This window comes from Macrobrachium nipponense, chromosome 28 (genome assembly GCF_015104395.2).
Source record: "Macrobrachium nipponense isolate FS-2020 chromosome 28, ASM1510439v2, whole genome shotgun sequence".
Lineage (NCBI taxonomy): Eukaryota > Metazoa > Arthropoda > Malacostraca > Decapoda > Palaemonidae > Macrobrachium > Macrobrachium nipponense.
Genome location: NC_087217.1, coordinates 44,584,377 through 44,609,376, shown reverse-complemented (window position 1 = coordinate 44,609,376; position 25,000 = coordinate 44,584,377). Strand labels below are relative to the sequence as shown.

The 25,000-nt window shown below is 35.3% G+C and overlaps 2 protein-coding genes across 3 annotated transcripts in view; one reads left to right on the top strand and one right to left on the bottom strand.

The window, feature by feature from the left end:
- Window positions 1-25,000, top strand: part of LOC135201709 (uncharacterized) — a 115,409-nt gene that overhangs the window by 12,467 nt on the left and 77,942 nt on the right. The window lies entirely within an intron of this gene.
- On the bottom strand, window positions 4,506-5,087 carry LOC135201169 (uncharacterized). Its single transcript, XM_064230045.1, has one exon. It carries the CDS (start codon window positions 5,085-5,087, stop codon window positions 4,506-4,508), a length of 582 nt encoding a protein of 193 aa, XP_064086115.1.

Genomic DNA, 25,000 nt, shown 5'->3' with positions numbered 1-25,000 from the left:
CGCTTAATGTCTGGTCATCTCCCTCCAGAAAATAAAATGTATACTACAAACCCACTAATATCGGTAGGCCTGTTTCAACTTCAAGGACCGTTTGGATCCATGGATGATCCTCATGTGTCATTTACAAGTTTACTTGGCCTCGATGTAATCGAGGAACCATATATTGGATCGACCCATAGGTTACTTAAGGTCGAATCGACAGCATAGAGTATCAGCTATAGAACTGGCCACTAAGCTTTCGAATCCCGAACTTCCAACATAATGGATCATACCGATAAATGTAGGTATTCGATCCAGTTACAAGGACTTTCAGGTTGTTGAGGCAGAGCTCCAATCAAAAGGTTTTAACAATAATGAAATCTTTGTTATTAAAAAAACTGGTCCCTCACTGAACACCCATGCCACGTCTACACCTCTTTACCTCTCGGAATCTGCTTACGTTTTTGGTAGTCCTTCCTCTTGTCTTCACACTCAAACGGTTGGTCCTTATTTGGTTTTTAACTGTGATGTTTTATTGTACTTTTAATTGTGTATTTTAATATGTAGCTAATTTTATTGTACCTTAATTTAGATATGGTTACCTTTTTAGCTGAAGAATGAGGCCTGTGGTGGCTTCGAAACGTTGCAACTTAATTAAATATGAGTTCCTTGGACTGTTGGTGTGCTTCCCCTACACTTTCATTTGTGTGTGTGATATATATATATATATATTATATATATATATATATATATATATATATATATAATATACAAAAGCATACAGCAGGGTCCACCACAACACATCAAATAGGAAAAGTTTTTTTTTTTTTTTTTCTTTTTAATTTCCCCCCCCCCCCCCACAGAACGATTTCGACACATGTTCTCTGTGCCCATCTTCAGCCTCGTAAAATAACATAAGAATTGTTTAAAATATAGAAAAAATATTTTAAAAATAAAGTGAGAACAAAAAATTTTTACTTATAAAATTAAATAAACTTAAAAGGATTAAGTAAAAACAGACCCAGTTTCACCAAACCTACTGAAGGAGAAGGGAGAAGAACGAAATGACCAAAGATTTCACACCAACCTATGACTTAGTTATTGCTTAGATAAAGAGGAGAAGCGGAAACGTTAGAGTGTTCAAGAAGGAAACAAGCCGTTTGATTTATAAGACTTAAGGGTTGTTAGGTAATCACTTGGCTTGTACCACAATAATGAGAAATGACTTTTATTAACTTCGATTTTCCATGGTGAACCTGTATATTTGATGTTCACCGGGAAAAAGAAAAACAAAATTGTCTACTTTTCTAGATATCAATGTAAGGCAGGGGACATGGTGATTTTCTACATCTGTGTATCTGAAAAAACATACACAGGACTTGCTAACAACTACTATAGTTCATTGTTTTAAAGAATTTAAACTAAACTCACATATATACTTTAGTTTTATAGGGCCCTTCGATATTTTCGAGTTGGTCTCTGTTCATAATGAGATTTGTTTTTAGTCACTTTTTCTCACAAGAATTCATATCAAAATATATTTGTTTTTAAAGTTAATTAACAGGCTGTTTTCACAAACACGTCTCTAATCGACGCCCTATTATAATCCCCCCCCCCCCCTAAAAATTATATTTGCACAATCCCGTTATTCTTACAGCAAGTTTTCAACCAAGCCTTAAACAAATCAGTGAATAAGAATTTGAATGCCTTAAGATTCAATTGATTCCAATCAATCCCAACTCAAGATGGCGTATTCTGTAACTACTAGGAAAACTGAAGACATCATGATATATAAGATATTTATAAATCAAGTGCCCGGGTACGTTCCGTATTTATGTTGGATCTTGCCGCAGGTTACTGCAGATGAGATATTGTAGCCATATGGATACAGTTTTAGAACGGGCCAGAAACTGAGTAAAACCGAATTTTCCAATATAAAAAAACCATGCTTCTACATGTAAAATCGAAGGAAATAAAAAGCATTCCTCCAGTATGGTGGACAAAGTCATATGATTACCTAACAACCCCTGGAGCATTTATAAATCAAACGGCTTGTCCTTCTTTGCAACTCTTAAGTTTCGCTTCTCCCTAGATACTCGTAGATTGGTGTGAAATCGTGTTAATTCGTTCTCCTACTTCTCCTTTCAGTGGGGTTGGTGAGAACTGGTCTTTTTACTGTTAATTCGTTTAAATTATATTAATTTTTATCATGTAAAACAAAAAAAATGTCTCTTAACCTTATTTTAAATTTTTTATTTTTTAATTTTAACAAGTCTTCATATTATTTATAGACTGAAGATGCACAGAGAAACATGTGCGAAAGTAACCATGTGAATAAACTTTTGCCTATGTGATGTTTTGTGACCCTGCGGTATGCTTTTATATATCTTCACCTGGAATCCGATACTATATATATATTATATCTATATATATATATATATTATAATATATATATATATATAATAATTTTATTAGATCATATAAATAAAAAATACATATATAAATCTAGCAAGTATGTTATTAAGAAAAACACTAAATGACAAACCCATCCCAAGGACAACGATGACTGCAAACAGAATAGTAATTGTAATATTTATGCAACTTTTATTCAGTTGCTAAAAAGACAATAATATTATTAATATTATCTTTACTGTAACGATCAAACAACAGGCATATTTTCATTAAGAATAATGTAACTTCATCGCTTCCTCATGAAAAGTAACAAGAATAACAATTAGTAATACGAAACATAAATATCAAGTCACAGTAACGAAACCACGAAATCATCCAAATGCTTGAAACAAATGTTAGTTCACCCTAAAAACGCCGCTGGCGTAACTTTGGCCATGCTGTCGCTCACCGCTTGCGTTGGGCAGATAGGGCCTGGATTGACAATTGGCCAAACAAGAATCACGTGGGGGGTTGGAAGCTGATGAAAGATGGGTTCCCGAGATTAGTTGAGTTCTACGAGTCAATGTCATCTTGCTCAGCGTAACTGTAAAGCGGTTCAAAGAGGATTTATGTTGCTATGTAGGACAAGAGGGGCTATACAGACTGTAAAATTCCTATGCAAAAACCATTAACCTGTTCTTCTTTTTTGGGGGGTCAAGTGAGTTGACGTGTGTCTGACAATGTCTGATTTTAGTCAGTCAGTCAGTCAGTCAGAGGCAGTCAGGTATGCTTACCTGTGGACCAGTATGGTGGTAGAGTCAGGTACCGGACACCTGGTATTGGTAGTGACAGCCGTCGTGTGGAGTATGACTTCAAGTTGGAGTTCGGCAGGCTTAGGCCAACCTTGGTCGTTTTCGTCATCGAGAGGACGACATGTCGAGTGTGCACTCGCGGGCAGCACATTGGCTTGTTTTATCGTCGATGAAGGTCGAGTGGACACATTGGCAGCAGCATGGCGTGTTTTCGCGGCGAGAGGGACAGCATGTCAAGTGTGACGTCATTGGGCAGCATTGGTGTTGTTTTGTCGTCGTGAGGAAGAACGCCATTTCGAGTGTGACGTCTTTGGCCCAGCAATAAGCGTGTTTTAGTCGTATGGAGAACGGACGTCAGGTGGAGTCAGGTTATTGGCATCGTTGGTGTTTTGTGTTCAGCTGGTGACTCGATCACTGGTGGAGGGTAACCTCCATTGGCAAGCGTGGAGCTGTGTTGAAACCTAGTGTATAGGATTGTCTGTTGTGCTGTATCGTAAGCTGTAATATCTTAGGTGGAGTGTGACCTTTGAGGTTGTATAATGATCGCCTTGTTTTGCCTAATTCTCAGAATTGATCAGAAGTCACGCATCAAGTAATGTAAATGTTTACCGTTCACTTGTGATGTTGATTATCGTCATCCACCTTATTTTGTAATAATACAGGCTTGGGTATATGATCTAATTGCTGGTGGTTACCTCTGTATTGTATGGTTAATTTTGATGCTTGTTTTGTTTGATGCTGAACTAATTTTGAGTATCTTAATTATTTTGGAAGTAATGTGCTGGATCATTTGAATGTTATTAATTTTGAAGTAATATAATATGGACTACAGGTAATATTTAATTTTGGTAGATCACCTTTGGATTTATGGACCTGTTATGCGCTTTTAAATAAATCCTATGTAATCCACTATGGATGAGCTGATTTGAGGGAATTGACTAACGTTACTGAATCATTTGTATAAAGGTTTGAAAATATGTAACTGTAATAAATTAGTTTAAGGTACCTTTATGTGTTTTAGTTTCTCCCTCCGTTGCTTGGGCTCAATCTCTGCCAGTTTTCCAGTCCCGACGTTCTAAGAACTTAAAGAACCTGATGAACCATAGACGGTTCATAAACAATATATATATTAATATATATATAAATATATATATAGTATATAATAATATATATATAATACACACACCTCCGCATTTCAAACATGCATCTAATAATAATCGCTGTCGAACTCAGTTGGCCTTGTGTTCTTGCCGCCTGAGTGTATGGAATGGGGAGAGGAAACAAGTGCGTAATATGCAGGAAGCGTCCTCCAATCCTGATGTCCTAAGAGGTACCACCTCCAGGATCTATCGGATCCTTTGCAAAGGTTTCGACGCAGAATTGAACTTGCAAACTGGAGAATATTGAGTCAATGTATCCAGATGGGGAGGGAGGAGGAGGGGGAAGGAGAGGGAGGGAAGGAGGATGGGGAGGTGAGGAAGATGGGAAGGGGAAAACAAAAACAAGGGTAGGAGGATTGCAGCGCGGATGGAAGGGCGCGGACGATTGGGTGGGGAAGATGATAGTACGGACGATGGGGTGGGGAATAAGTTGGGGAGGAGAATGGGGGAAGAAAGGAGGGTGGGGATGGGGAACTGGATTGGGAGGAAGGATGGGAAGGGAAGAGGATAGGGAGGAGGATGTGGAGGGGAGTGGAGGGGGAGGGGAGGAGGATGGGAGGGAGAGCAGGGGTAGGAGGATGTGGAAGAGAAGAGGGGAGGGGAGAATAACGAAAAGAGCAGGGGAACTGAGCAGAGGGGAGTGGGAGGAGAGGAGAAGGGAAAGAGGAGAAGGGGGAGGGGGAAGAGAAATAGCGACAGGAGGATGGGGAAGGGGGAGAGGGTATTCTTTTGTTATGGCTGTCATTGTTAACGAGTAATGACGCTATTATGACAATGAGGAGACGTTCTCTCTGATTTATATACCTGGCATAGTATTTGTTATCTGTTAATCAATTAATTTATTATTATCATTATTACTATTATTATTATTATTTTATTATTGCTTTGTAACGAGATAAGAAACAAAAATTTATTTATCAAAACAGAGAGAGAACCTCAAATTATTATTATTATTATTATTATTATTATTATTATTATTTGCATATAGAGACGACACAGAAGAGATTTACTTAGAGAGAGAGAGAGAGAGAGGCTAAAAAACACGAAATTTGTACAAGGGCAACTCGAGATATGTCTCTAACCCATGAAGTTATAAGAGAGAGAGAGAGAGACCTAGGCCCCATGAAAAAGATAAGTCTATAAGAATAAAGTGACAAGGAGCAATTACATAACAGCGCCGGTAGCAACCGAGACCGACCTCACTAGGGAGAGCAATAATACAGGGATTGCTGACCTCCAAAGGAATAAATGTGGGACGGGGTGGACTGGAGGGTACTACTGTGTGGCCTGAGGGGAAAAAAGGGAAAGAACTCGCTCGGGAAAAAATGGAAAAAAAATTTCCATCAGATCAGCGAAACTGTTTCCGATATTGCAAATACAGGTTTTTTTTTTTTTTTTTTTTTTTTTTTTTTTTTTTTTTTTTTTTTTTTTTTTTGCTTTATTTTTTCCCGAAGGCCAAAGAGATGGTATAACGTTTTATGGCTTCCTTACAGAAGAGAGAGAGAGAGAGAGAGAGAGAGAGAGAGAACGTTGGGTTATTGCTACGAAAAGGAGCGAGAGAGAGACAGAGGTGGTTTGCCATCATTACATTATGTAGAGAGAGAGAGAGGGTTATAGCTACTTGAGTAAGGGTGACAGAGAGAGAGAGAGAGAGAGATAATTGGGTTATTGCTACGAGAGGAGCGAAAGAGAGAGAGAGAGAGAGAAGGTTGGCCATCATTGCGTAGAGAGAGAGAGGGGGGTTTATAGCTACTTTTGTGAGAGAGAGAGAGAGAGAGAGTTGGGATATTGCTGCGAGAGAGAGACAGAGAAGGTTGGCCATCATTACATTATGTAGAAAGAGAGAGTGGGTTATAGCTACTTGAGAGAGAGAGAGAGAGAGAGGACTGTTATCATTACATTAGAAGAGAAATGAGATGAGAGAGAGGGGGTTGGGAGTGGGTTGGGGATATGTGTAGGCGAGCGTGTATGCAAGCGAATTTATACATTCATTCGAACAAAACCACGGGCATAGCAAGCATCCTTAAAATCCCACTTAGCAAATCATTTTTGCAAAACTCTTCTCGCTCCTCTCTCTCTCTCTCTCTCTCTATCCTCTCTCTCTCTCTCTCTTTCTCTCTCTCTCTCTCTCCTTTACAACACAAACCGAAATCGGCATTCCCTTCAGCATCCTTAAAGCCAATCCTCGGCTCAAATTGCGGCGTTTTCAAGTCGGCCAAGAAAACAAAAAAATAATGAGGAGAGAAAACCTGTCCAAGTAGGTATTTGCAGCATCCCGATGGTGGCTCCAAATCTGCTTTGGGGTTGGGTGATGGGCGGGCGGAGAGGGCTTTTTTGGGGGGTGGGTGGATGGGTGGGTCGCTGAGAGGGAAAGACGGGACCAACGCCAATATATTGGTCGCGTCCAGAACGATTAATCACTTTCCGGGACGGCAAAGGGGTTGTCAAGGAATTGGAAAGCAGGAATGAAAGTTCTTGAGAAAAGAGTCAGGCTGGGACTTGAAGGTTTCGCTGTCCTTGACGGTGTAGAAAATCCTCATATTATCTAGGTGTACGTAGTTTTACAATGTATAAAAACGTGACTTTAGAATCTATTTTTTTAACAGTTCTAATATTATTTCAATACTAAAGTGTGTAGTTTTCCAATATGATAAAAAAAACGTGACCTTTAGATATATATATCATATAATATATATATATATATTATATAGTGAGTATAATATATATATATATGTATATATATATATATATCATATATACATTCAGTTAATATATTGGAATATTAAATGGTGTAGTTTCCAATATGTAAAAAGGACTTAGATCTATAAATATATTATATATATACTATATATAATATATATATATATATATTATATCTATAACAAACACATTATATATATATAATATATATCTATATATAATTATATATATATATCTAAAGCACTTCTTTTATAATATTGGGGAACTGTTTTGCTCAGTTAATAGAATGGATATAAAATTGGTGTAGTTTCCAATTATAAAAAAACGGTACTAGATATAGATATGATATATATAGATATATATGTATCTAGATATTTATATATACATATATACATTATATATAAGATATATATATATATATATATATACACACACACACTAGATTATATATCTTATATATATATTATATATAGATATATATATTATATATATAGATAGATAATATGAGTGGTGTGTATATAATATATATATATTATATATATATATTAGAGATATATATAATATAATATATATATATATATAATATATATATATTATATATTATATATAGATATATATATATATATATATATATATATATAGATTAGATAGGATATAGATATTAGACTAGATATTTACAGTTCATATATTGGAATATTGAATTTGGGACAAAGACCAGAGCTGTGACGTATCAGTTTCCAAATATATGAAAAAAAGGCGACTTCAGAATTCTATTTTTTTTACAGTCAATATATAGGAATGTTAAATTCAGGCCAAAGGCCAAGCGCTGGGACTTATGACGAGGTCATTCAGCGTCGAAAGTGAAATTGGAACGGAGGTACAGTAAAAGGAATGAAAGAGGGTGCAGCTAGGAGCCGAAGAGGCGAGCAATTAACCTTTTTGTGATGCTTACAGTGCAATGCGTGAGGTGCACCGACGGCACTAAGCCATAATAATAATAATAATAATAATAATAATAATAATAATAATAATATTAATAAATAATAATAAAAAAGGGGAGTAGTAAAGAGACCCGAATACCGCGCGGTATTGACACAACACCCAGAGTGTGTATATATACACCGAACACACAGCCTATTTGTCCCTAACCTCATCAAGACTCTATTGAATCTATTCAGATCCTGGACTTGAATGCCTGATCATCACAGTCATCCTTCAAGGACCCATAAGGATGCCTTGCAGCTCCTGTGGGAACCAAGACGTCCTGGGGGGGGTGCGTAAGACAGGTTGAAATTGAATTATATATTATATATATATATATAGACAGGGATAGAAAGAAATATATATATATATATTGTATATATATATATATATATATATATATATATATATATATTAATATATATATAATCTTTCAAAAGCCCTGTCATTACTTTTGATGAAAAAAAAATTAAAGGTAAAAAAAAGTATAAAAGAAATAAGATTAAAGTACTTTTTTCTAATCTCAAATATAAAGGCCACTTTTTATATCTAGTTATGCATCGTTTAGTATCTATGTATTGCCTTTGAAAGGTATATATACCTAGTCTTAGTTACTTAATACAGTAACTATCTATGTATTGCCTCTCAAGCATAAATGTTAGGCCTAGCCAAGTCTAGTTACGTACAGTTTCCTATGCATTGCATTTGAAAGGTATACATAGCTTGTCTTGGTTACGTGCTGCAACTATTTACTATGTATTGGCACTGAAACATAAATCTTATACCTAGTCTGGTCTACTTACGTACAATTTACTGCCTGAGTATTCCTCAGTCGCACTAACTTTTCCCCCTTTCATTTTGCCCCTGTTCCCGCTTCCCTTCGTCAGCCTTGCTGGCCAGCCTCCCTCTATTATCTCTTAATGCAACTGTGGGTTTTCTTCCAGCTCTGTCTTTAAATCCTTGCGCAAACTTTTATTTCCTAGATATTTATCTTGCTGTCCAACCTCTCCAACTCCCTCTTATTTCACTTCCTTAGGTGCTGAATGTCCGAAAGTGTCCCCAGCACCACCTCGCCACCCCACCCCGCCCTAACACAGACACACACACACACACACACAACACACACACACACTCACAAGTGTTTGTCTTGACAGTCTAAATTTGATGAAATCAAAGAGATGTGACGTTACATCATAAAAAAACACCAGGTTTAAAATATATAAAAAAAAAAAATGCTTTAATATTTCAGATTAGAAAGCAATTATTTTAGGTATTATCTTATTCAGTTTTAATCTTTTTTAATCTTTTTTTTTAATCTTTTTTATTACCTTTTTTAATTTTTTTTACCAGATTTAAAATATCAAAGAAATTTCCTTAATATTTCGGATTAGAAAACAAGTATTTAGGTATTTTTTATTCATTTATACATTTTTAAATCTTTCTTTTACTTTTCTTGATTCTTTTTTTTACCTTTTTTAAAGTTTTTTTCTTCTTTTACCAGATTTAAAATATCAAAGAAGTTGCCTTAACATTTCGGATTAGAAAACAAGTATTTTATGTATTTCTTTATTCATTTATATCTTTTTAATTTTTTTTTTTTTACTTTTTTTAAATCTTTTTTTTTTCTTTTAAAAAAAATTCTTTTTTTTTTACCTTAATATTTCAGTTAAGAAAAAAAGTATTTTAGGTATTTTTTCATTCTGTTTTACTATAGTCTTTTTTCTTCTTCTTTTTTTTCTGACATCAAAGCCACGACCCAATCGTATCCCAGCTGATACGGACGGAATACTGAATGCGCTTCTGACGGAATCGGTATGCAGTCTAAACTGCACGTGACCCCAATAAATCAATGTCAGAACTCTCTCTCTCTCTCTCTCTCTCTCTCTCTCTCTCTCTCTCTCTCTCTCTCTCCTTGGAATGCATGCTTTCGTGCCCTGTATGCTTCTATGAACATACTGACATACCTCACAGAATACTAACATGCTTCTGGGCAATTGCAGCGCCACCAATACAATCAGCGAATCAGTCTCCTATACGGCAATACTTTCGTGTAGAAAATATTCAATTTATTGGCTAATGTAAGATTGTGCTGTTACGCCTTTGATAAAGGCGATATATAAGGAATTTCAAATTTGGAGCGGTAAAGGAAAGTAGATTCCAATTAATATGAAAAAACTAGAATTAAGACAAAAAATAATTAGAAAGCAGCTTCGAAACTGAAATTAAAGTGCTAATTCAGTTAGACATCGGAAAAAAAGAATTGAACAGACTGAAAAACAAGAAAATTAAATTTCTGAATTAAGAAAATCAACAACAGATTTTAAAGGAGAAAAATCAAACCATTTCAAAAACGAAAAAGAACCGATTTAAAATTTTTACAAAATATAAACATTCTTTTTATCTGTCCCACTAAAGGAGGGACACAAGATTTAAGACCGGAAAATCAAAAATAATTTTTAAGAGCTAAACTCAGATTCCAATTCTAATTCTAATTCCTAGTCAAATTCTGATTCCAGTTCGAATTTGGAATCCTATTCAAATCGTAATTCCTATTCAAATTCTGATTCCCAATTCTGATTCCAAATTCAGATTCCTATTCAAATTCTGATTCCATTTCAAATTCTGATTCCAATGTAGATTCCTTTTCAAATTCTAATTCCAAATTTAGATTCTGATTCCAATTTAGATTCTAATTCTTATTCAAAAGTTAATTCCTACTCAAATTTTAATTCCAACTGAAGCGCTGATTCCTATTCAAAATCTGATTCTTACTGAAGTTCTGATTCCATTTCAAATTAAGATTCCTATTCCAAGTCAAGTTCCTATTCAAATTCCTATTCAGATTCTGATTCCGGTTCACATTCTACTTCCTATTCAAAACCTGCTTCACATTTAAATACTGATTACAAATTCCGATTAAAATTACAAGACAAATGCCTATTAAAATTCTGATTCCTGTTCAAATTCTCCTTCCCATTCGAAAACTGCTTCCTGATCAAACACTAATTCCAAATTCCGATTCCAAATTCCGATTCTAATTCCAATTCCAATTCCAATCCATCCTGTCATCCGCGAAGACAAAGGGGAAATAAAATTCCAATCTATAAATACAAACTCCATTGATCAGGGAGAGATATTGGCCAATCCTTCGGCAGACGACAGAGCCGAACGTCAATTCCTACAGGAATCTGGAAATTCCTCTGTGGAATGCATTCTGCTTTAATTTTAAAATTCCAGGGGGGGGGGGGGACATAGAAAAAAAGGGGGGGGGGGTGGGGGGGGGGGGGGGTGGGGGGGGGGGGGGGGGGGGGGGGGCGAGTTGCTGGCGGGGGCTAGGGATTAGTCGGACGATGCGACTGTGAGTTCAGATGTTTGTTTGATAACGAGTGTTGTTTTGGATGTTTGTGATTTGTGTTATGTTTATATGTATCTTTGTATGTATACATGCACGTACAGTTGTACTTAGCTCCCAGCTTCTTTTAAGACTTGTGTGGCTTGGTTGGCAGCGGTCCTGTCTTTCAATTGAAAGACCTGGGTTCGTGATGCTGGTGTGAGTTATAGAAATATTATATAGATATATATATATATATATATATATATATAGTATATACACATGTGTGTGTATAATATATATATATATATATATATATATATATATATATATATATATATATATATATAATGTATGTATATATACACGTGTGTATGTATGTTCGTGGGCCCGTGCAAGCACAATCAGCCCCGTTTCCTAAACCTCAAAATCACCGAGAAACAATCACAAGCAAGAATACACACATCGCAAGCACCAAGCACACTGCTGAAAATCACATGAAAAAAAAAAAAACGTTCCTAAACCCGCGTGCTTCTCCCTGGCCATCCACTACTAATGCACGAGGGTGCTTGCTTGCTTTCTTGCTTGCTTGCTTGGTTGCTTGCGGCTGCAGTGTCAACATTCGAATTAAAGATCAAAGTCAAGGGGGAAAGCGACAGAGCGGAGAGAAAGAAAGTTGGTTGGTAAACAGGCGGAAGAGATATGGACAAGAGAAACACAAATTAATTACGTTACTTGGCATTTACTACCCTTTTTCTAAGTAAATAATGATGGCGCTTGGATGATGTCCACAGGAAGTATAGATAAATATTACCAAGTGTTTATCTGTGTTTATGTATATATAATGCTAAGAACCTCTTATTCATCTCCTAATTGCACTAAAATAAATAGAAATAGTTCTCACTAATAAAATAAATGTAGTGTATATATATATAATATTATATATATATATATATATATATATATATATATATATATATATATATATAAATATATGAAGATTGACTTGGCCAGGTCATCTCCATGAACATTTGTAAAAATAAAAGTCTTCTATTGATTATCATCAATGTTTCTATCAGATATATATATTATATATATCTATAAATATATATATACTATATATATATGTATATATATATGTATATATATATATATTTTTTATATATATATATATATATATATATATATATATATACTATATATACATGTATATATACATATATAAGCCTCAATTACCGTCGTCTTGTTCGCGGATTTAAAACACGTTTTATACTTGTACAAAAAATCAATGCTGAAAACACGTTTGATACCTGTACAAAAGATATATTTAAAAAACGTTTGATACCCCGTTCACGATTTCAAAACATAGTCTTACACCGGTACAAAAAATATATAAATAAATAAAGAAGTAAATAAATAAAATACAAACAGGCTCAACTCCCGTGCCAGGCTTCAATTTGTTTGCCAATATGATTTACAAATTGAATTCCTCTCTGAGGAGACAGTAGAAAGAGAAATAAAAATTTAGAATTCTTATTTAGTCGAATCATTATCCAATTATACCATCAATCAACGACGCCGCTCAAGTTGGGAGAGCTTTTGGACCGATGCCGGTGGGCCTAAGATGCTTCTTCCCCCTCCCCAAATATGGGTGGGTCCTCCTGAGAGTGACCGCCTTTCACAGCTGCGACATGATACCCATCTCTCTCTCTCTCTCTCTCTCTCTCTCTCTCTCTCTCTCTGACTTGTGTTTGATGAAATTTTTTTTAACGCTTGTAATACAATCATTTTTAATGTAAGTAGACTTAGTCGGATTTCCCTCTCTCTCTCAGATTTGGCTTTGATGAAACTTTTTTCAATGCTCGTAGTACAACTATTTTCAATTGAAGTCGATTAGTCAGACTTTCTCTCTCTCTCTCTCTCTCTCTCTCTCTCTCTCTCTCTCTCTCTCTCTCTCTCTTTTGTCAAGATTTCAGTTTCATAAAAACGTTTTCTCGATTATCATAATTTTCCTTTAGAAAATTAAGACAAAAAAAACACACACACACAGATATTCCCCAATTCCAAAAGTGGTCCTTGTGACCAAAGAGGCAGAAAATGATCTATTGCGTAACTCGACTTCTATAGCAAAATTGTGTATACCGTTCAAAAATACCACTTTGGAAGTTACGCTGCCTAAGAAATTTGCATAAACGTCACCAACCGGAATTTTTTGAATTTACTACAAGTCCTCGACGCCTTGAGAACAATTCGAATGCTGGTCATACCTTGAGTGCAAATGAATATTCTAATTTGCTCTCTCTCTCTCTCTCTCTCTCTCTCTCTCTCTCTCTCTCTCTCTCTCTCTCTCTAAGCAATGGGATGCGGGATAAACAACCGAGTGTCTTTATGTAGCCCAGGGCCGAAGAAGGCAAAACAACTTCCTCAAATTGCAGGAAGGTTACAAGTCCCAAAGATGAACGTCATATTCTTTGGAAGTTTGAATTTCAAGTCAGTGGCCCGTGTAGCTCTGATTTTTATAATTAGGACAGTTCAAGTTTTGAATAATAATAATAATAATAATAATAATAATAATAATAATAATAATAATAATAATAATAATAATAATAATAATAATAATAATAATACCTGAAAATAGAAATGAGAAGGATATAGGATATGCCAATGGAAATTGTGCCCATAATCATAGGAACACTAAGCACGAAAAGAAACCTGGAAAAACTAGATGCCAAAGTAACTACAGGACTCACGCAGAAGAATGTGTGTGCTACTAGAAACAGCGCACACAGTGAGAAAAGTGATGGACTCCTAAGGAGGAAGGATGCAACCCGGAACACCACACTGTAAAAACCACCCAGTCGAATTAGATGACTGTGATAGACCAAAAAAACATAATAATAAATAAATAAATAACTAAAATAAAGAATAATAATATTTGAGTTACAAACCACGTGCCGAAAGTACTCGTGCTTAACAACCCGAGATTATGCTAAATTTGTTCTACTCAAGCAGAACGAACAATATTCAATTATCCGCGACTCGGACGTTCGACTCATGCATTCGCATATCCAATTTTGGCAGCTGGGGAAGGCGCACGAACGGGAGAGAGAGAGAGAGTTACAAGGAGTTAAAAGGATTAGGATGTCTCAAAGGCTCGTTAGTCCATCAGAGAGAGAAAGAGAGAGAGAGAGGGTATGTGAAGGAAAAAGAGAGAGTGAGATAAGGGGGAGATTAAGACACAGACAGAAAGTGAGAAAGGAAGAGAGAGACTTACTCGAGAACACAGAGAGAGAGAGAGAGAGAGAGAGAGAGAGAGAGAGAGAGAATGTTGAGAATGTAAAGCAGAGAGAGAGAGAGAGAGAAAGAAAGAGAGAGAGATAAGGAGGAGAGTAAGAGACAAGAGAGAAAGCGAGAAAGGAAGAGACACACTGAGTCGAGGAAATAGGCAGAGAGAGGGAGAGAGAGAGCGCTAAAAACCCTAAAACTTATGCCCATTTGGAGTGTTTTGGTCTAGTTTCCCTTGAGATATGGTTCAAACGAGTACTACAAGTGAAGTCCCCATATCTTTCTACCACATTAACATAGAGTTAAATTATTAGAAGTCACTACAGCTAATAGAATATATCCTTAAGTAGCACACTATAAAGAAACCACCGTGTTTATTATTGGAAATCATAAGTTAACTTTTTCCCAGCTGATTTTAAGTTCCTTTTAATTTTCTGTCCAGTTGACATTTTTGGTTTTAACAGCTTCTCAACTGCAACGAGGATGATGATAATAATAATAATAATAATAATAATAATAATAATAATAATAATAATAATAATAATAATAATAATAATAATGGATTGGCTATAAGAAAGCCTTCGACATGATACCACACACATGGCTAATAAAATGTCTGAAAATATATGGGGCAGAGGAAAATACCATCAGCTTCCTCAAAAATACAATGCACAACTAGAATACAATACTTACAAGCTCTGGAATAAGACTAGCAGAGGTTAATATCAGGAGAGGGATCTTCCAGGACGACTCACTGTCACCACTACTCTTCGTAGTAGCCATGATTCCCATGATAAAAGTACTGCAGAAGATGGATGCTGGTACCAACTCAAGAAAAGAGGCAACAGAATTAACCATCTGATGTTCATGGACGACATCAAGCTGTATGGTTAGAACATCAAGAAAATAGATACCTTAATCCAGACTGTATGGATTGTATCTGGGGACATCAGGATGGAGTTTGGAATAGAAAAATGTGCCTTAGTCAACATACAAAAGGGCAAAGTAACAAGGACTGGAGGAATAAAGCTACCATATGGGAGCAACATCAAACGCATAGATGAGACGGGATACAAATACCTGGGAATAATGGAAGGAGGGGATAAAAAAAACACCAAGAGATGAAGGACACACTCAGGAAAGAATATATACAGAGACTCAAGTCAAAACTCAACGCCGGAAATATGATAAAAGCCATAAACACATGGGTAGTGCCAGTAATCAGATACAGCGCAGGAATAGTGGAATGGACGAAGGCTGAACTCCGCAGCATAGACCAGAAAACTAGGAAATATATGACAATACACAAAGCACTACACCCAAGAGCAAATACGGACAGACTATACACAACACGAAAGGAAGGAGGGAGAGGACTACTAAGTATAGAGGACTGTGTCAACATCGAGAATAAAGTACTGGGGCAATATCTGAAAACCAGTGAAGACGAGTGGCTCAAGAGTGCATGGGAAGAAGTACTGATAAAAGCAGAACGAAGACTCAAGAAATATTACAGACAGAGACAGGACAATGACAAACAGAACAGAGGACTGGCACAACAAACCAATGCACGGACAAATACAGGAGAAAAACTAAGAACTAGCCAGCGATGACACATGGCAATGACTACAGAGGGGAGAGCTCAAGAAGGAAACTGAAGGAATGATAACAGCGGCACAAGATCAGGCCCTAAGAACCAGATATGTCCAAAGAACGATAGATGGAAATAACATCTCTCCCATATGTAGGAAGTGCAATACGAAAAATGAAACCATAAAACACATAGCAAGCGAATGACCGGCACTTGCATAGAACCAGTACAAAAAGAGGCATGATTCAGTGGCAAAAGCCCTCCACTGGAACCTGTACAAGAAACATGAGCAATCTTGCAGTAATAAGTGGTACGAACACCAACCTGAAGGAGTGATAGAAAACGATCAGGCAAAGATCCTCTGGGACTATGTTATCAGAACTCATTGATGTCGCAATACCATGGGACCACCAAGAGTTGAAGAGGAAGAAAGGCGGGAAAAAATGGAATAAGTATTCAAGAACTGAAAAATAGAAATAAGAAGGGCATATGGGATATGCCAGTGGAAATTGTACCCATAATCATAGGAACACTAGGCACGATCCCAAGATCTCTGAAAAGGAATCTGGAAAAACTAGAGGCTGAAGTAGCTCCAGGACTCATGCAGAAGAGCGTGATCCTAGAAACGGCGCAAATAGTAAGAAAAGTGATGGACTCCTAAGGAGGCAGGATGCAACCCGGAACCCCACACTATAAATACCACCCAGTCGAATTGGAGAACTGTGATAGACCCCCCAAAAATTATAATAATTATTACCACAACAATTCCAAAGGGAATAAAAAATAAAATAATAAATAAAATAATAATAATTAATAATAATACATAATAATAATAATAATAATAATAAAATAATAATAATAAGAATAAAATAATAATAATAATAATAATAATAATAGCCCCTACATATTCTAAAAGACCAGACGTATAGATGTCTGAAAGAATTCAGACAACCAGAACAATCAAAATTCCACTACCTATCTCTTACGTAACAGAAACCCTAAAATATACTTTTTTTTTGTATCGAACATGACGAGACGTAAGCAATAACAAATGATAAAAGGGGAAAATTAGACATTAAAAAGGGAGATAATACACACACCAACTGGTAATCATCGTAATGAGGAGTTACACCTGTAGAGAGACCCCGAATTAGGAGTCGTACAGGTATGCTATAAAGGTAAGTAAATTCCTATACAGCTCTCTCTCTCTCTCTCTCTCTCTCTCTCTCTCTCTCTCTCTCTCTCTCTCTCTCTCAAGAATAGCCGTTATCTCTCCCTCTATAGACCTCTGGAAAAACGTTCTGTCATCACCATCTTGTAGGAAGTACAATTAAATTCTCTCTCTCTCTCTCTCTCTCTCTCTCTCTCTCTCTCTCTCTCTCAAGAATAGGAGTTACCTTTCTCTCTCTATGGGTCTCTAAAAAATAAAATTATGGTTAACCCTATCTTTCAAAAGGTACGAAACTGTAACCTCTCTCTCTCTCTCTCTCTCTCTCTCTCTCTCTCTCTCTCTCTCTCTCCATATGTCCAAACAGAACTTAACCACCACTGTAATGCATCTCTCATCGGAAATTCTCCCAAAAAACACAAAAAACGCCGAAGAAAAATATATATATATTTAAATAAAAACGAACCACTCTAGAGCGCAGAGAACGCGCCCTGTCATCAAACATTTACATATCTATCAAATCTCGGCAAAGGACGCTTATGAACACTCGTTGAGGGAACCATAAAAAAAATAGGTCCCCTTTGGTGGGTCCACCCGAAAATTCATCACACACACACACACCTCCCCATTTTTTTTCATTCTACTCAATAGGAAGCAGTGGTTTGCTAATGATGAAACGACACATATAGCAAAAAAAATTGGTGGACAAATATGGCGGCAACAATTTTTATGTTGTACTAACATAGCCGTCGTCAGATAATTGGATATTTATGTAAATATTAAGTGAAAACAAACGCTCATTTACGATTCATCACTTGCTAAGTAATCATTCCAATATATAAAAAAAGACAGTTTTAATCAGATGCAAAATAAAGGATAAAAAAAGCATTCTTTTAAATGAAGCCTCGTAATTCCAGGCTGGGACGAAGCCATATCACCAAATAGATCACAACGCCACAAGGTCGAGTTTCCACCGAGAATCAATTGGAGAGTCGGCAATCTCAACCGCCATTAACCGACTGCACTCCGTTTTCCCGGGCGATCAGTCTTACCATATCATAACTCATCTTGTTGCAAATCAAGGATCATTTGACGGCGCAACGGCACGGGTCAGGATTGACGAGATCTATGGCATTGCCCTATGTGACGTTATGGGACACATTATGGGACGTTATGGAGCGTTTAAATGTTCCCCGATCCGCTTTTGTTAAAGGGATTTATATGTGACACTCACTGGGGGCAACTTGTATTCGTTCGTCTCTCTCTCTCTCTCTCTCTCTCTCCATGGGACGATGTGTCGAAACAAGGGTTCGAAACCTATAGATTCGAAAGCCCTATGTGACACTGTCACATTATGGGACGATTAATGTCGCCCTGACCGCTTTTGTCAACGGATTTTTAATGTGTCAGATAGGAACGGTTGAAAAAAAATACAAGCCCATTCGCCTAGATAACTCTACAGCCTTCTAGAAGACCCCGCTCTTGATTCCCACGCTTAAATCAGCTCTAATTCCTCATCATCTCCGAAAGATTGTGTAGGAATGGGCACTTACCAGATGGTACGGTTGGTCAGCTCTAAGGGAGGTCTATAACCAAGCTACCCAGATCTATCTTCATTCTTCTAGAGCACCCTTCCCTTGATTCCTACGCTTAAATCGGCTCTAATTCCTAATCATCTCATAAAAAAACTATGTAGGAATTAGCATACCAGATAGGTACGGTTAAACAGCTTAAAGATAGGTCTAGGCTTACAAAAAAAACACCAAGTCTGCCCAGATAAACTTACATCCTTCCTACCTACACTGCGCTTGATTCCTATACTCTAATTCCTCGTCATCTTAAAATAAAAAAAAAAAAAAAAAAAAGTAAAGAAAACTATGTAGGAATCAGCACATACCAGATAGGTAGGGTTCAATAGCTCTAGGATAGCTTTAGGCTATATAATCTCGGCTAGCTTAGCTTAGAGCGTGGGTAGCGAGTCCACTACCTATAATCACGGAGTATACATCGTAGACTGATATGTGAAACATTAGGACGGGTTTACGCTTTATGTAATCCGCTCTAGGGCGGGTTCTGCTTTTCGACCTACGCTGGGATAGAGTACTACCGAGATTTAGGGATTATAATGATATATATATGAGTAAGGAGTTTTACTTATATTTATTTTTTTGCTTTAAGTAAACAATCTCTGATGTTTGCGGTTACCTAACTGCATAATATATGCACGAGTAGGTACTCTCCCTCTCTCTCTCTCTCTCTCTCTCTCTCTCTCTCTCTCTCTCTCTCTCTCTCAGTCGATATATATATATATATATATATATATATATATATATATATATATATATATATATATATTTCAGAGACCTATAGAGGGAGAGGTAACAAAGATCTATATATATATAGCTATATATATATATATATATATACTATATATATATATATATATACATATATATATATATATATATATATATAATATATATATACATATATATATATATATATATATATATATAGAGAGAGAGAGAGAGAGAGAGAGAGAGAGAGAGAGAGAGAGAGAGAGAGTACACCTCAACAAATTTATTACAGCGAAGTGACACCGGAGACCTCTCCTTGAAGTGAGACATGTTCTCACTTCCTTCCTTCCAAGGGCATACTGAGTATTGATGACTTTCAGCAGAGGAGCACCCATTACCAAAAACTTGTTCCGCGGTTTCTATAAGATACCCAAGGATCGCATTTCACAGTCCCTTGTTGAATATATATGTCAGAGAAAAATGCCGGTGTTGGAAATAAAAAAAAGAGTTCTGTCCTGCCTTAGAGTGGTACCAAACAGGGAAAGCGCAGTTGGTCTAGGGAGAGATAGAGTGTGTGATACAGCATGTACAATGCTCTCATAGAACCCTGCTTTATAGATCTATATATATATATATATATATATATCTATATATATATATATATATATTATATATATGGCGGTTCAGATGACAAATATCGCTGAAAGCAACGCCAGAATAGTACTATCCGGTCAGTCAGTAATCTCTTTAGAAAGCAAAAATTGATATAGGTTTACGACTATATAGAAAATCATAGGCTTTATATGATCATTACTGTTGTTTTTGTCAGTTATTTTGTTTAAAAATGATAAAAAAAATCTATCTAAAATGAACCTTAAAGACCACTGACTTGCAAAACAAGTTTCCACTGCGTACGTCACCGTTACACCAAAAACTAGTCAATACTATGAATTATAAACAAATTTTGCCTATTTCTTTTAATTATCTCTAGCCCCTTATTAAAAACAACACTCAAGATGGACGAAAGACGCTGAAGAAGACTTTCCCATCAAATAACTGAAATAAATAAGATAGTTAGATGTCATATAGGTCTATAATTTTGGTCATAAAAAACACCAATAACAGAAACCACATAACCTCGCCACCTCGCTGGCTCACCCTTACGAGTTGCCAGTTAGTGTTTTTTTTTTTTTTCTAAAGCCGCTCCAAATAATTTGAAAAACAATCAAATAAATAAGAAACTAGGCGTTTTCTTCCGGTGTTTTTTAATTCGACTAAAAGTGTAAATTACAAAATATGAATAAATGAAGATGCGAGAGCGACAGGAAAGGCGGAAAGGAATTGACAGAGAAGTGAAAGACAAGGGCTTTTAAGACTTCTCTGTGGGTTAGGTCTAGTGCCAATTATTTTTACAGCGAATTAATTTCGCGCCTCTTGGCTTTCAATGAGTACGTGCGTTAATTAAAGAATCCACGCAAGTACACACACTATTACATATATATAATATATATATATATATATAAGATAATATATATATATGTGTGTGTGTGTGTGTGTGTGTGTGTGTATGTATGTATATATATACATGAGATTAATATGATAATAATTCAAAAAATAATTTAGCAAACATTGTAAGTTGCGAATAAATATCTACTGACATACTACGCGAGTTTAATCAGGAATAAACAGATTTATGTGAAATAATACGTGTTGCAAGTTTTTAATATGAAATAAAAAAAAACCTACAACACATGTTTTATATTAGGCAAACACTTATCTAATAAAACGTTTAGAATACTGTTAATAAATATCTCTCCAATATTTATATGAAATCAACATCAATTTGCAAAACTTCTGAAGTTAACATCCATTCTAGCATTTCATTTCTAAGTAATAAATGAAAAAAATAAACTGTAAAAACATTTAAAAGATATTAAAACAAATTCAAACAAATAAAGAGTAAACGTATTTAGAAGACATCAAAACAAAAAAACAATATATTCGTGTTCCTCAAAACCTCAGCTGAAATCCCTGAGTTATAAGTATATAACATCCTACGCAATCCTACATGCTTCGTAGGATGTGGAAGATCCCGATTTTTAGGAATTATGGTTTTTATATATATTTATGCTGTAGGATGCCCTCACCTAGACTAAGCATGAAAAATAATGGAAAATAATGGATATAACTGATGCAATTAACAACAAAAGATTATTACAAACGATAGATCTACCTCACTTAACAACTGAGGTTCTTACAAGCGATAGACCTACCTCATTAAAAAAACAGGTGTTATTACAATTCTGGAAACACAGAAGAGGGGAGAACATTCTAAATTTTGGCAGTAGAGGGATAGAAAAGAACGGGAATGAAAAGACAACAAAAAACAGAAGAAGGATGAATAACATACACGAGAGAGAGAGAGAGAGAGAGAGAGAGAGAGAGAGAGAGTCAGTCAAGTTAGCAATTCTCTCGTTGCAAGAGGTTACCTTGCAAAATGACCTGTAAATATATATATATATATATATATATATATAATAATATATAATAGTAATTATATATAATATATACATATATAATATATCAATATGAATAATATATTTATATATAATATTATATATAATTTAATATAGATAATTATATATACTATTATTATATATGTAATGAATAAGAAAAATAAAAAAAATATGTAACTAATATATATAACTTAATTGATAATTAATCAAATATATGCACGTTATACTAATCATACAAAATAATATATTAAAAAATAAAATAAAAATATTGATAGATAATTGAAAATACTATCAGATAAATCTATCTCTTTGCGATTATTATAGAAAGAATACAGCAATAAAACTATAAATATTGCTTAATAAACTATGATTACAAAGAAAAACTTTTTCATCTTAACTACGATAAAAAATAATATTTATTTTATATTATAAAAAGAATAAATAATAAAGTCTAATTTCAAACAATCTTGAAAATCAATTACAAATTAATAAAAATTAAATAAACAATCTAATATATAAGATTATATGATCATATTGGAAGCTACCAAATTCAGAACCATATAATTACTTAAAAACAATTGAACTTTTCATAAATAAATAATAAGCAAATGGAAATAATAAAATAATAATAAACTAAATAAATATAATAAATATAAAAATACTTCCCGACCGTGCTGTTGCAAGCAACGCTTTATTGCATATAGTATATATTTATACGTAGAGATATGCAAGCAGCATATATGGCATAAAGATTACATTACGTAGTATACGCTCTCTCTCTCTCTCTCTCTCTCTCTCTCTCTCTCTCTCTCTCTCTCTCTCTCTCTCTCTCCTCTGAAGAAACCTCTGCCATCTAATCATATCTATAGTGATATTCATTATTTGAATTTCACAAGGGGATCTCAGAGATAATCCAATTACCTCCAATTATCCGCGTTCGACTGGAATGATAATTACGATAATTCCATTGTTTAAGGTTTAATAAGATCAGGTCAAAAAATGAGGGGGGGAGGGTTGGTCAAAGCTGACCTTCTCTCGCGCCGAGGTAATTGGGTATTCATGAGGGGAAAATGATGATATAGAGCGTATTACGATTCTGCTAATTGGTTTACCTTCAACTTGAAAGGTAATTAAGTTCATAAATACTTTTGAAAGGTAATATAATAATAAATACTTTTGTGTTATTACTATCCTTCGATATATCAAAGCGATCTTGACCACACATGACGACGAAAGGAGTAAAAACAAATGGCAATAAATTTAGTAAATGACAAATGACACAAAGTGGTAGATGACAAATTAAAACAAAACTAGTGCAATAAATTTTAGCAAATGACCTTAAAAGTGGTAAAAAATTGCAATAAATTTGATAAATGACAAATGACAATAAAAGTGGTAGATGACCAATTAAAGCAAATGACAATAAATTTAGTAAGTAACACATGACACTAAAAGTGGTAGATGACAAATTAAAACAAAACTAGTGCAATAAATTTAGTAAATGACAATAAAAGTGGTAGATGTCAAATGAAAACAAATGGCAATAAATTTAATAAGTGACAAATGGCAATAAAAGTGGTAGATGACAAATTCAAACAAAACTAATGCAATAAATTTAGTAAATGACAAATGACACTACAAGTGGTAGATGACAAATTAAAACAAAACTATTGCAATAAATTTAGTAAATGACATAGGACACTAAAAGTTGTAGATGGTAAATGACAACAAAACTAGTGGAACCAAGTGACCACAAAATGATAATTGAAAGTAAAGGCATCAAATGACAAATGACACCAAAAGTAGTAAAATAAACAACAAAAGTAATCAAAAAAGATTACAAAGAATTAGTAAATGACAAATAATAGCAGGAGTAGTAAATGACAAATGACAAGAGAAGTAGATGACAAATGACACCAAAGGTAGTAAATGACAAATGCCAACAGGAGTAGTAGACGACAAATGACAAAAAAAGCAGTAAATGACAAATGCCAACAAAATCAGTAAATGACAATATAAGTAGCAAAAAACACAACAAAATCATAATACTGAAAGTTAAGATGTCCTCTCTCTCTCTCTCTCTCTCTCTCTCTCTCTCTCTCTCTCTCTGAATTTGACCTGTCCCTCTTTCTTGTGACTGAAAATATTCAGAATTAGTAAAGAGCGTAAATGGATTAAACACCTGAGAGGGACAGAAAAGAATTTGGGGAGGATTTACACATCAGAAGGTGAACATTATTATTATTATTATTTCGGAAGGAGACCCTCTCGTAGACATGTTTTGTTAAAAATGACTGCTGCTTCAGCACTATTAATCTTATAAAGAGTCTTCTCTATCTTTCTGATGACGGCTTTCTCGTTGTTGCTTAGACTGGCGAGCAACGCACCAAAGGGCATGGTAAAATTCGGTTGAGTCATTTGATTTATTATTGCTTATACAATTCTCTCTCTCTCTCTCTCTCTCTCTCTCTCTCTCTCTCTCTCTCTCTAACGCGACGTTTCCTCCTGATCGACAGGACATTATCAAGCGATAACTGCTGAGGGACTGAATTCCAGTGGTTGTTGTTGTTTTTGATTTAGCTGACCTTGTGTCAGCACGGGCTCTTGCTCACAGAGCAGCCCGTAACTAGCAGTGGCGAGTCCTTCTCCTTTTATCGTGGTGTTGCGAGCTCTCCAGTACGGTCAGAGCACTTCTCCGGTAGGTCGAGTTTTTATTGGTTCCCGGGAAGGTGACTCATACGGCGGGCGTTGACGAGTCTTGCAGACCTTCTCAGGTAGGGGTATCACCGGGA